Raw genomic sequence first — 14,036 nt, 5'->3', positions numbered from 1 at the left:
AAATACCTAATATGATAAATGGATGGTACCAGAATTGGCAAACATGGATAAGTTTGGCTTTTTTGTTGGTTCTACACATAAATTGACTGGGATAGTTTACTCAGGAAATATACCTGACTAAATGTATCCCAAACAATAGGGAAAAAAAAAAAGTATGATCCTTGTTGTCATGCAGGCAAGTTGAAAAAAGTAAAGAAAAAGAGGAGACGGGATGAAGAACTCTCTTCAGAAGAGTCACCACGACGCCACCATCACCAGACCAAAGTTTTTGCCAAGTTTTCTCATGACACACCACCACCTGGGTCCAAGAAAAAGCATTTGACTATTGAGCAACTGAATGCACGTCGGCGGAAAGTGTGGCTTAGCATTGTTAAAAAGGAGTTGCCAAAGGTGAGCTTGGCTAAGGGCACTAGATCAGTGATGAAAGCAAGAAAGTGAAATAGAAAATTAACTTAGTGGGGAGTTGACACTTGGAAAAACAGGGTGAAGTAAGACCTGATTTTTCTGGTGGTCATTAATGATCAAACAGATAGATATTCTGTAATCCGTAACCAAAGTGTAGTTCAAATTTCTTATCACCAGTGATAGCTAAATGGATCATGCAGTGCTTTGCCACTGCTTTCATTTGGCTATCCAACCCTTTTCTATGAATAATACAGTAAACTCTAGCAGGTACTCCTAGTAATCTACAGGGTAGCAATGTAGAGTAAACCAATATCTAGGTTTTACATAAAGTTCAGAAAAGGAGTGTTTCAGTCGTTGTAGCACATGTGTTTTTTGAAACTTATTTCAGAAACAGTCTAGGGAAAGGTGTTTGTATCATTTACAGGACAAGCTACAGGCACATTTGAAATAGAAAGCTGGGTTCACTGTTGCTAGTTTTCTGAGATGTGATCAGAGTGGACCTTACAACCTTCTTTTTGGAGTTCATAGTCAACAGACTTTGAATTCTAGGAAGTTGAATAAGAGTGATGGCTGTATCATCCTTTATGAACTTGTAAGCCAGGCAAAGGATATGTGCAATGTGATAGACCTTATTTTTTCAAAAGACTGATTTTGATCACATGAAGAATGTAGGATCTACATTAATTCTTAACATCCTTGGGAAACAGTGGAAATTTTTCTTGTTTAAGTCAGTGATAACAGTGGAATAGAAGAACCCTGCTTTCCAATAGTAGTAATTAAAGAAACGATCCTGAGAAGGGAGGTGTTTTACACTCTTCCTTCAGGAGTTGGAATACGTTTATGTACGCCTTCAATAATTAAGGATGAAAAGCTGTTTCAGTCAAAATAAAAAATACTTACAGTACCTGTACCCAATTATACAATAGTGTGCATGGCTGAAGTTGGCACATGTATCTGCTGAAGACTGGATAGTGACCTTTTCAAATACTGTGAAGCAATTACCCTTTAACTAATTTTAAGATGGTATTCTTTTATAGGCATACAAACAAAAAGCCTCCGCCCGCAACCTTTTCCTAACCAACAGCAAAAAGGTAGGTGGTGTTTAGCTTTATACTGTTACTTGTACTGGATGTAATAAGCCAACTGTAATGTCTTTATGTTTCTTCTGTTTCTTACAATACTGACTATACTAGCAGAGCAGTATAGTAGAAAGCACTGTATAGAAGTAATTTGTCATTTAGTGTAAGGCTTTTCATTTTTTAGATGTGTCATTTTGCATGTTTCATAAGCAACAGATGAAGCGAGCAACATGAATTTCTTTCATGAGATCCTTTTGGCTTTCATAAGATTCAGTTTGTACATTTTTAATTTCCTGATCTTTGATACAATAAATTAATGACTTTGTTGGCTTTTGAACTGCCCATCTATCCACTAGCTAGAATTTGCTGGTTTAAGCATTCTTGTTCAAATCAAAAGGGCTCTTGGAATATTAAATGTGTTAATTTACATAAATATATATAGGAGCCAAGATAAAAAATAGAACAATTTTCTGCTTAAGTGATTGCAAAAGGAATTTATCTCCTAATCAGAGTCTTCTCTGAGAAGTGTCATTGTTTCTAGAAGGCTTTACTTTAGGAACACTTGGTAATGGCTTTCTCTGCATTTTTCAAGTGTTACGCTCAAGTGTCTGATTCATTTACATGGCTAATGAAAAGGTAATCAAGTATATGGCTGAGAATCGTCAGAGACAAGATGATGTAGGAAATTTTCCATTCTGTATATACATTATCAAGAAAGGGAGCATTTTCCATGTAAGGGATGCAGAAAACAGAACCTACATGTATGTATTTAAGAAACTTTACTGTAGGTAGATTCTCTACTATGGTCCTCCTTAGCTAGCAGAGACTGGATTTCTTTGTGATGTCTGGGCAAATAGCCTGTAATTATTGTATTTGTAAGTATCACAAATTGCATTTTAGCAAGTGAGTGATGCAGCAGACTTAGAGGTTTTGAAATTCCACTTTTTTTTCTTTCTTTTGTTTGATCATTTGAACTCTGTGTGTTAGAATTGTTGATGTGCAAATTTTAGTGGAGGGAAAAAAACGTCACAAACATCAAACCCAGCAATTTTGACCATTGTGACAATGGCATGAATTTATTTGTACTGGAACAAAAAATTACATTGTATTAATGCTTCTTCATGAGATGGTAGGAAAATTGTAGGATACTCCCCTACTTTTCAGTGTATTAACGTGAATGGGATTGTGTTCCACCAATACTGCTATTGCAGCAGCCTTATTAAAACAGTGAGAAAAGAACCACAGAAAAGTGTCTAGAATGGGTGAGTCAGAGTTGCAGGCAGGCCTTGAACTCTGATCTCCTGAGTCCCTTTCAAGGACCTACCCACCAGATCAATCCTTTAAGTACCATGCCATGCTGAAACTGTCTTCAGGTTTTGGTTTCTCCACCATCTCAGGAGGTTTTTGGAAGTTCATGTTCTCTCATGCCATTTCAGAAGCGTTACTGCTGAGTAAAGTATCATGGTTTTTTCTCTTCTGAAGGATCAGATTTGGTTATAATTAACTTTGATGTTGTTTATTGCTGGCTTTCTTTAAAATCTGCCCATTTTACCACCGTTTCCGAAACCTTATTTCTCCCTAGCTTGCCCATCAGTGCATGAGGGAGGTACGTCGAGCTGCTATGCAGGCCCAGAAAAACTGTAAGGAAACTCTACCACGGGCACGTCGTCTTACCAAGGAGATGCTTCTGTATTGGAAAAAGTATGAAAAAGTGGAAAAAGAACATCGTAAACGAGCTGAGAAAGAGGCTCTGGAGCAACGCAAGCTGGATGAGGAGATGAGAGAGGTACAGCAAAAGCGCAGATTGCTGATAATTAACCTGTTGAGGAGACACAGAAGTGACCATATAATTTGAGTTTCTGAATCCAGGCCATGAAATTCAGTTATTTGTTCTGTTCCAGTGGTATTCTATGCATTTCCTCTGCTATCTTAAAATTCTCTACATAATTCTTCTAATGTTAACTAGAGGTGATTAAAAAAAGCCTTCAAACTGCATAAATTCTTTACAAGTGAGTGAAATGGAGGAAGGGATTAGAGAAGCAATGCGTGTCTTACAGACATACGTAACTCAGTGCTGGTAAGGGCCACCTCTTGTGATGGTTTGTACATCGTTCTGGGTCCAGAAGGCAAGCCACCTTTTCATTCACGTTGAATTTTCTTTTTTTTTTTTTTTTCCCCCTCCTTTTTTCCTCTGCTGTAAACTGATATTGTAATTTATATATAGGGCGCAGAATTTTTCTGTGATTGCTTTTTTATTGGCCAAGTGACAGCTTCATGGACTCCCTTACAGAGTAATAGGGGTTGAATTTAAGAAAAAGATTCCTTGCCAAAGCTCTCTAGTGGATTTATGGTTGTTACTTTGCATGTGCAGTGATGAGCTAAGGTTGACCTTACGTTCAGTTTTATGCTTAAATTATGCTTTTATTTATTGTGTTCCTCTCATTCTTGCAAATTCATAAGCATTTTATGAAGGTTTCAGCTGACTTAGATTAATAGGCAGCTTCTAACTATAGCATTTTTTTAACCAGAACCTAAGAACGAACAGAGTTTCTGCAATGTCTTGCTGAACACCAAACAATGTTAATATCTCAACTGTATTACCTAGTGATGTATTTCACTTATTCTACCATAATTCTCTTTACTAGTAAATAACAGAATGTTGGAGTTAGGTTGTCATGAGAGTGTTTTTTAAACTGTTCAGTTCTTTCACTGTAGACTACTAGAATCCTGTTTATTTTTGTCGATCTTCTAATTTTTCAGTGTAAACAAAACTTCTAAACTTTCTTTTCTTAGATTATGATATTCTTTGCGATGACTACTGAATTTAAAAGAACTTTTAATTTACAACAATTTTATATTTTAATATAGATGTTTATGGCGGTGGTCAGTGTTCGTATGTGCAGCTAGCATTGTAGCATTTTGATATCACACTGATGTGCATAACATAGATTAGTTGTTGATGTATTATTAGATTAAAATTTTTTTTCTTTAATGATATTTTAAACATTAAAGTTTTGTCCTGTTTTTTCCCCTTCATCTGTTTTTTGTAAATGCTCTTCTCTTAGGCTAAGAGACAGCAGCGAAAACTTAACTTCCTGATCACACAAACTGAATTATATGCCCATTTTATGAGTCGTAAACGAGATATTGGACATGATGGAATACAGGAAGAAATCCTACGCAAACTGGAAGACAGCTCTACCCAAAGGCAGATTGATATTGGCGGAGGAGTAGTGGTCAACATCACCCAAGAAGATTATGGTAAGAGATTCACCTACAGTCCTTCCCATGCACTCTTTTGAAAGTTACTGTACTCCGCACATTATCGTGCAAACTTACAATTTCAAGCACAAAATCTTTCTGTGTAAGAAGCACTACTATAATTACTGGAATTTATCTGTGTGTTAATTTGGGTGGTTACTGCTGCAGAGCTCTAACGTGGAGATGTTGTTTTCAGATAGTAACTATTACAAGGCCCAAGCTCTGAAGAATGCTGAGGATGCTTACCAGATTCATCAGGCCCGGGTATGTATTTTTTGGATCCGTGAAGTAGAGGATAAAGCAAAGTAATCGGTAGAGGCCACAGAACCAGGATCTTTCATAGCAGCCAAGTCAAGTAGGTTTGTTTAATCCTGGGTGCAAGATTTGAATTTGATTCCATTGCCACTTTCTGTGCTAAACAGGTAGAAAACCTGAATATAAAGATTTGGGCTATAGGAAAAGGCTTGTTTTCTTTTAGTTTCTGGCAGACATCCTATGTCTTAATATGAAATGTAAAGCCTTTTACTATAGAGTTTCTTGATAAGTTAATATGTTTGTCATCTTATGCATATATTTCTCTTCCTGTTTAGACCAGATCATTTGATGAAGATGCAAAGGAGAGTCGGGCAGCTGCTTTACGAGCTGCTAACAAGTCTGGTACTGGCTTTGGAGAGAGCTACAGTTTAGCAAACCCATCTATCCGAGCCGGAGAAGATATTCCACAGCCTACCATTTTCAATGGAAAACTGAAAGGTTACCAACTGAAAGGCATGAATTGGCTGGCCAACCTTTATGAGCAGGTATCTTAGTACACCTTGCAAATTTTTAAAATTTCTAGAATTATTTAAGTCATTAGAGTAAACTTGGTCAAAAAACTCGGGCTTAAAAATAGACTGCGTATACACCATCTGTAATGCCTTTAGGAGAAAGGAAAATACTATGTAAGCCACCTATCAGTATTCTTGATTATTTAGGAAATAACAACTTTGAATGGGGCATTAAGTTCAAGATACGTTTGTACCACTGTTTAGCACTTAGATTATACACTGAGGAGACTTGCTGCTCAGAGCTGCATACTGTTTCAGGCTTGGGTCAGCTGGTAAACTGCAGGCAACCTTGTCCCTCGTGTGTGCACCCAGTTCACAATGTGATCTCAAAGTGCAGACAGGCTGAGGGAAAATATCAGACTGAGAAATGAACGGAAGTGCAGTTCAGATAAATTATCTCTTAGTCGAAGATGTAAGAGACAATAAGGTGTTTCAGGTTGTTACAGTGGGGCTGCTTCCTCTCAATTCAGTGGCAGTCATTCTGCTAGTTGTGTATGGATTAAAAAGTAGTAAGGTAAAGGTGTTCATTTATGGATCTTTTGCAGGGCATCAATGGAATCCTAGCAGATGAAATGGGTCTGGGTAAAACAGTACAAAGTATTGCTCTCCTTGCACATCTGGCTGAGGTAGGTGGATTATAGCTTATTCCTGGTCAGTATGCTTGATAGAAGATGCATACTTTTCACACGTTGGAAATGAAGTCTGGATTTTAAAGCTTAAATGTCTTAAAAGGCATTTTACCATTTGTTTTAAAGCAGAGCCTTTGAAATGGGTGTGGGGGTGTGTGTATGTATATACAAATATATATAAATACAAATAGATTTTTCATTTATTCACAGAGTAATATCTTTTCACTTGCACTGAATGTGAAAGCTTAATGAGAGAACAAGTTGTACACTTCCTGGTTCACTGAGTTCTACAAATCAGAGAGACTTGTAGAAATGAAGCCAAAATTCTGAGCTTCATGGCAATCAGTGTGGATTTCCATATTTCAGTGGGGTTTTTTTAGGAAGCATAGTGATTCTTCTCTGCCAGGGCTGACAAAACAAAACAGAAAAAGCAATAGGAGCTTACTTCTTCACGCAGAAATAAATATCTTAAAAAAAAAAAAAAAAAAAAAAAGTCTTGATTGGCATCCAGTCACTTGCCTTAAATAGAAGATATCAACCAAGTGATGCTGAGAGCAGAATTAGCTGCAGTAGTGACCAAATGACAATTATGTGCATTTGTTTATGTTCCTTCTGATACCAGTTCACTGGCACTATCAGCCACGATACTGGAAGGGTGTGCAGAGCCAAAGGCTTTTGAGCTCATCTGTGTGGGAAGGGATAACAGATAGTCTTGTCTCCCTGTTGCACTGCAACTTGAGATTTTTGGAAGCCTACACAGGGCTTTTACTTTTTCTGGCTCTCCCTTACGCAGGCCAGCTTGTAACTACAAATACACTAATGGATCAACTTTGTTGTTCACCAGAGGGCATTCTAATGTGATTTGATGGAGCAAAGCTTTCCAATGCCACCTGAAGTTCTTTTCCTCCCCAGAATGAAAGGGGCTGTTAGTAATGTGAAGGTGGCAACTTTCAGAAACAAAGGAGGTTGTTCTGGGAACAGTTTTGCTGTTATGAAATAAGTCTTAGTTAAACATTAGATTTGCTCTGTTTGATTCTGTATCACCCTGCTGTGCTTTGAGGAAGTTTTGCTATGTTGCATATAGTTCCCTCTCTTATGTAGCCACTGTCATTTAGTAGTTGTAAAGCTATGTCAAACTGTCTCTGTATCCCTTCCCCTCAATTAATTTATAGGTGTCTTTTTTTTTATTATTTTTAATGTGTGTATTCCAGAGAGAGAACATCTGGGGACCTTTTTTAATAATTTCACCTGCCTCTACTCTTAACAACTGGCACCAGGAGTTTGCCAGATTTGTACCTAAATTTAAGGTAATAAGCACGTGCAAGAAAGTTCTTTCTGTTTTCTCAAAAGCAAACTGTTCTGTTCTCCCGAGTTCTTTGCCACATCTGGGTGCCTAATTACCTTGGAATTTGAAACTCTGTAATGGGCCTGATTCTGATTTTTTTTTTCCATCATCCTGTTTTTTCTGGAGCATTCAATTATCTAGGACTTAAAAATTGTTCTTAATTGAATCATGAGACTTTCATTTTGCATCAGCTTAAGGACACCTTCTCAGTGAGGAATTGAAACGGGGCAGGGAGTGGATGTTCAGCTCTAATATGTGGGCCTGGCAGCAGATACAAGAATAATATTTCAGTCTTGTATGCTGTCTTTAGGGTTAGAGCAGCGTTTTCAGTCCCATATCAATTTGCGTAAGATAAATATTGTATATGAACAAAACTGAACTCTAAACAAATTAGAGGGAGAGAGAATGCAGTTGTTACTACAGAAAAATAGAAGGATCATAGTCATACAACCAGTAATCAAGAAAAAGGAGAGAAGTGAGGCACAAATAGATAAGAACAAAAAGATTAGAAGAAAATAAATTGAGTTCTTCAGGTATATTGTGAGGTAGTAAACATAGTAAGGTAGAAAGCGAGGAACAATCAGTTACTGAAAACCAAGCTGCTTACCTATTCCCCAGTGGAAAACATTGGAGTATTGCAAAGGAAGATTTGAAAAGAACATGTACTGCTGAAACAGTGCTGAAATTTTAGAATTAAAGAGACAAAAGTGTCAGAAGGACTTACCTTTTACCAAATAGCTTGCTCTGCAGATCCCTGATGAGACCGTATGTTGGCTATGGTGGTGTATAGTTTGAGGTATCTGTATGAGGCAAAGTTGTGCTAGAACATAGTTCTGTACTGAATGATTCGGGTGACATATTTTGGGATAAACTGTGATTACTGAGACTTCAAAGAAACTGATGAATAACTAGAAATGCTTAAGTTAGTGAGGAGTCACTTTAAAAAAACTAAAAATAATCCATTTATGTATTTGCATAGCCCAAAATAATAGGGGCCCTGATGAAAAACCCTGGAGTAGAAAACATCAGAGCAGTTGGCCATTCTACCTACTTACTTTCTCCCATTTCCTTTAATCAGTTCATTGTATAGAATAGGCAAGCAACTGTTTGTGTTTCTCCTCGTGAATGAAATACAGAAAACGTTTCAAAACTGCAGTCAGGATGCTTGTGAAAAGATAATTTTCCCTTTTTTGACTTAAAAAAAAAATCTGTTTCTGTCATTATATAGCTGTTCTTTGGATTTATTGCATAATAATGTTTACCTCATGTATGGAACGGAACATGTTTTAAAAAGAAGTTTTCTAAACTTATGATTGTCACATGTTTACAACTTCAATCAATCTTTTTCAACCAGTATTGTTCCTGCTTCTAATCATACAGAAGCATGTAGTCAATTATGCTTGTAGTAAATCACAGTGAATTAATTTCTTCAGGTCCATGACAGAATATGTAAACTAAAAGGCAAATAACTTTTTGATTAGTCTGCTTTTTTACTACCATCCTTATTTCAGAACAGTTGTAAGAATACTCAGCTAAAGGCACTTTGATGTTTAAGACCTTTCACAACCTCAGAAACCAGCATTCCTCACTTTGCAGTCTTAGTTGAGTGTAGTCCTTTCATCAGACAGAAGATGGCAGTACAGTATTATTACTCAGTAACTCTGGTTTCAGTGCATTGCAAAGATCTGTTCAGAGTAATAGGACTCCTGAAATTCTGAGCTATAAATGGATTAACGGATTTCTCTGGCAGTAGTGCTTACTTTTTAAAATTCTTATATTAAATATGTCCAGACCAGATGTTTTAACTTTATCTCAAATTTTGGGGGACAGTTCTGAAATACAAAACCAACGGGACAATGGGGAGTGTTAAACAAGAAGACGAGCCCACTGGTCTTGTAGGGTTAACTGTAGCAGTTGAGGGCAGACCTCTTTCTGCCATAAGCAAAGTATCATTTTTAATTTTTAGAAAAACCTGGCTAGAAGATGTAATGTGCTACTGGGCATTTTGAGATTCTCAGTGTAGCTTGATCTAGCCTTTGTACTAGGCATAAGTTGCTTGATACCTTTGCCTGGAATGCTCTGTTTCTAAGTATTTTTAAGTCCTTTCTGATTTTTGTGTTAAGAAAGACAATATCCCTTTTCATTGTTTTGGAGAAAGAAGTCTGTCTTTCTCATTTTTGTAGAATACATAGTATAAAATTCTAGAGCAGGTATGTCTTTATTTGAAAATAATATCTTTCTACTTCTGTACTGTTCCAGGTGCTACCTTATTGGGGAAATCCCCATGATAGAAAGGTGATCAGGAAGTTCTGGAGTCAGGTAATACCAGCATGCCCATGTGCTTTGACCATCTTTGTTATTTCTGCAGAGTTAACCAGAAACCGTTGCTACATGCCACCAAGCTAAATGATGTGTGGATACAGAGTTCTGTTTCTTCATCCATGTAGTAGCATTTTCATTAAGATAATGAGGTAGAAGGCTTCTCCTGTGGTGGAGAGCAATACAGAACAGGGCAATTCAGGGCAGTATGGAGTTCAGTTGAAGAAACTAGAGCTCTGTAAATAAAGCAGGAAGTTTCAGTGTCAAGGACTGTTTATTCTATTTGAGTAACCTAAGTCAGGATGCCCAAGTCTAGCATCCCTGCAGGCCTGTCAGATTGTTCCTGATTTAACAGCAGCATTTTGTAGGGTTCAATGCCTGGGTCTTGTCTGGCATATTAAGAAGCAGCTGAAATTGTTCAGCGACTAATGGGCTGAAGTCCAGATCCACCAGTTGAATAACTGTGCTGTAATTAATTTAAAAAGTCAGCTGGGGAAAAATGCAGTAATAATGAGGAAAGATTATGAAACAGAAGTCTGAAATTACAGTGTACATAAGTGAACTCTTCACAATGTATTTACATTATGTGGACATTTGTTTCTTATTTTGTGGTTATAGAAGACATTGTATACTCAGGATGCTCCTTTCCACGTGGTGATTACCAGTTACCAGCTAGTGGTACAGGATGTGAAGTACTTCCAGCGAGTGAAGTGGCAATATATGGTGCTGGATGAAGCGCAAGCACTCAAGAGTAGCTCCAGGTAATAAATTAACTGGAAACAAAATGTACCCTCTGTATCAACCTCTTGAAGGAGTATCAAGAAAACATCAAGATTACATAAATTGTTCAAGTTAAAATTGACACACGTAAGACCCTTTAAGTGTCTAACTTAGTTAAGTATCTGTGTAACTCTCTGACACTGGATTGATCCACTAGTTTTTTGCATTTAGATTTTCCTTCTCCAAATATGTAAAATGTAATTAAAAAGTAATTGTGGAGCAGAAACTTGCATGGAGTACAGGACAGTTAAACAAAACAGTGTGAAATGCTGTGCACCTTCTTTCCTGACTACTCACAGAATTCTGCCTAGTGAACAGCCTGTAGTCTTTAACATATATTGCTTATAAGGGCTCCATTAAATGCATCATTTTGATTCCTTCTTCAGTGGTACTTCCAGACACAAATGAAGCTCAGAACCCTGCAAATACTGTTGGCTGCAGTAAAGCCCGATCTTTGTCATAACGCTCTGTGCCAGAAAGTTTTCTGTTTGTTTTCGAATAATGGATTTGTCCGTCATTACTTCTGTAATTGCTTTCCCATAACATTTGTCCAAGTTGTCACTGCACACAGTAAGTTGAAGACTGCTTTAGATGCAGGCTCATTCTGACCAAAGTCTGTCTCTTCAGCATTCTTTGGAAACTGCCCCTCTAAGAGGGATTGTAATGTATAGCTCAGCACTCCTGCCACAGTAGCTCATATGCTTAGTGTTGGAAAGTCTGAAAAATACATGACATTCTGATTCATAATAACTGTTTCTTTGGGGAAGTTCATTATTCTGATCATGAGATTTTATTAGTATCCAAGCATTTGTATTAAAAATGAGTAAAAAAACACTTAGAAAAATAAAATAAATTATGCACGTTTCTTTGTAATTTGTAAAAGGCTACTTCTTCCTGTAATTGTCTTTGAAAGACTGGGGAGTAGCTGTGATAGTTTTACCCAGTGACCTCTAAAAATCATTTGGGAAGGTCACTGGAAGCAATTGGTCTTAAAATACCTTATGTTTCATATCCTTCTACAAAAAACAGTTTTAATGATTTTTCTTAATTTTATTCATCAGTGTTCGTTGGAAGATCCTACTACAGTTCCAGTGTCGAAACAGATTGTTGTTGACTGGGACCCCAATCCAGAACACAATGGCCGAGGTATTCAGGAGCTCACAAGAGTGGACTTTTCTTTATAACAAGAATATATATTAAATATATGTGAATAGTTGAGAAACGTGTTGTATTTGTGTGGTTGTAGGATCATGCTTGTAGCAAACCACTGGCAAATAAATATAGGAGGGGAAAATTTGGAAATGTGCCACACATTCAAATAAAAATAAAACTGAAGATACCTGATGGTTAGTAATACCTAGATTTCAGGATGAAATCTAATTCTTGTGGCTTTTCCTTATGTTGGCTGAAATCATTGCACTGTGTTTCTCACTGCTTTCTAATGTTTTGTTAAGTTGATATATCTAGCATTTGTCTTGGGGGGTGGAGGGAAAAGGATGTGGCTGGGTTTTTGTTTAATTTTGCCACGTCTCATGATCTAGTAAGGTGATTCTGTTCATAAAGAGCTGCAAGGGTTTGGGATTTCCAATTACTTTGTCCACAGTATGGTGACTTTTGCCGATCTACTGTTTTCTCCTCTCCTTTTAGCTGTGGGCCCTGCTGCATTTTATCATGCCAACGCTGTTTGATTCCCATGAAGAGTTCAATGAGTGGTTTTCTAAGGACATAGAGAGCCATGCAGAGAACAAATCTGCCATTGATGAGAGTGAGTGCAGTGTGTAACTGCAGTAGTTTTTATGTGAAAAATCTGTTGCCTTTTCCAAATACTAATGGATAAACTTTCTCTCTCATTTTCTGTATGGGAAATGTCATCTAGCAGAGGGTGCATAATGGGGTTGGAATGTTATGGGTTGTTGTCCATAGCTTATGTCAAGGTTTGTGTTTCTGACTGTAAAGTAGCATGTGTAATGAATAGAAAAACATGTAGTGAAAACGTCGATTTGCTACTTGTGTCCAGTCCTCCTCCTTCCCGGAGGATAACAAATATTTTAAATATTTGTAAGTTTCTACAGAGCACATAATCTTGGAGATCTCCTGAGTGTGTTACAAGCTCTAGACACAAAAATTATGACACAAAGCACTAAACACCTTCTGAGCTCCAGAAGAGAAGCATAAAAATTCTTCAAAAAATAAAAATCTTCACTGTAAATTTTAGGGGATAATTATGTAGAAAAATCTAGCTAGGTAAAATAGCTGATTTGTAATTGGAGTAGAACACAGCACAGCTGGAACTTGTCACAAAAGTAAAGGGTTTAACAGTTCTGAAGTACCCAGAACTCTGTTTTTACAGGTTATTGTAAAGACTGCAGTTCTCTTTCAATGCAGTATGCCCTGTTCTTGTGATGTTATAATTTGGGGGGGTGAGACTTAAAATTTTAATAATCTCTTTTCACTAATTAGCAACGTTTCATCTGAAACTTTCTTCTTCACTAATAGTGAGTGATAAATTTAAGCCCATATTGTTCAGCCCAGAGAAATACGGAACACATAAAATGCTTTAGAAGTTCATTCTTTGAAGCAGATCTTCAGATTTGTAAGTTAAACAGTGTAGCTTGGCACTCACTGAAAAAAAGAAAAATCAACAGAGACATGCCAAATCTGTGCTGTAAGAACTCATATGGGGGGAAATGGCTGAGCAGTAAGGGACTTAATTTGTAGTAGAATGCCATATAGCTTTCTTCTTTGGTGAAGTAATTGTTCCTTCTTCCCTATTCCCTGTATTTCAGACCAGCTATCCCGCTTGCACATGATCCTTAAGCCTTTCATGTTAAGAAGAATCAAGAAGGATGTGGAAAATGAGCTGTCAGATAAGGTGAGAAGAAGTATTTATCTGGAATGAGTATTTCAACTTTATTGTCATAGCTGTGTTCTCTAATCTGGTTTCTGCAAACTCGTTTGTCAGTCTGTGTACCTGAAATTTGATTGTAGACCTTTCACAGACCTTCAGTTTCTGGCACTGCGTCCCAGCAATCTCATTAGAAGTGGATGTAACTGAAGAACCCCTAATGAATAAACTTTTCTTCTAGAGAAAACATTTTGTTAAGTTACAAATAAAAAATCTTTGAGCCTGATTACGTTGACAGAAATGTTGCTAATTGAAGTGAAAAAGATTGATACAACAATGATTGGGTGATAAACATCTCCAGTTGCCTTTGTGAAGGATTTGGCCTGGATTTAGGATTCTTTTTGCTTGCTTGTAAAGAGCAAGAAGTGCATAGTGGCAGCATCATACTCTTCTCTCTTGTTAGTCTCTTAATTCATGTGAATGTTAGCAATACTGGATGATCTTGTGGTCAATATGTCCTCAGGTGTTGGGACCACTGGCTAAGAG

At 37.2% G+C, this 14,036-nt stretch overlaps 1 protein-coding gene across 1 annotated transcript in view; it reads left to right on the top strand.

Annotated features, from left to right (window-relative positions):
* Positions 1-14,036, top strand: part of INO80 (INO80 complex ATPase subunit) — a 69,906-nt gene that overhangs the window by 15,600 nt on the left and 40,270 nt on the right. The window contains exons 7-19 of the mRNA XM_052782118.1: positions 176-390; positions 1,443-1,496; positions 3,067-3,270; positions 4,550-4,745; positions 4,942-5,009; positions 5,336-5,545; positions 6,118-6,198; positions 7,413-7,508; positions 9,806-9,865; positions 10,484-10,626; positions 11,707-11,791; positions 12,293-12,410; positions 13,432-13,517. Of these exons, the coding sequence (XP_052638078.1) occupies positions 176-390; positions 1,443-1,496; positions 3,067-3,270; positions 4,550-4,745; positions 4,942-5,009; positions 5,336-5,545; positions 6,118-6,198; positions 7,413-7,508; positions 9,806-9,865; positions 10,484-10,626; positions 11,707-11,791; positions 12,293-12,410; positions 13,432-13,517 (1,616 nt within the window). The remainder of the gene's footprint in view (positions 1-175; positions 391-1,442; positions 1,497-3,066; positions 3,271-4,549; positions 4,746-4,941; positions 5,010-5,335; positions 5,546-6,117; positions 6,199-7,412; positions 7,509-9,805; positions 9,866-10,483; positions 10,627-11,706; positions 11,792-12,292; positions 12,411-13,431; positions 13,518-14,036) is intronic.

The sequence above is a fragment of the Harpia harpyja genome, chromosome 3 (assembly GCF_026419915.1).
Source record: "Harpia harpyja isolate bHarHar1 chromosome 3, bHarHar1 primary haplotype, whole genome shotgun sequence".
In the NCBI taxonomy this organism is placed as follows: Eukaryota; Metazoa; Chordata; class Aves; order Accipitriformes; family Accipitridae; genus Harpia; species Harpia harpyja.
This window is presented reverse-complemented; position numbering and strand designations above follow the sequence as displayed.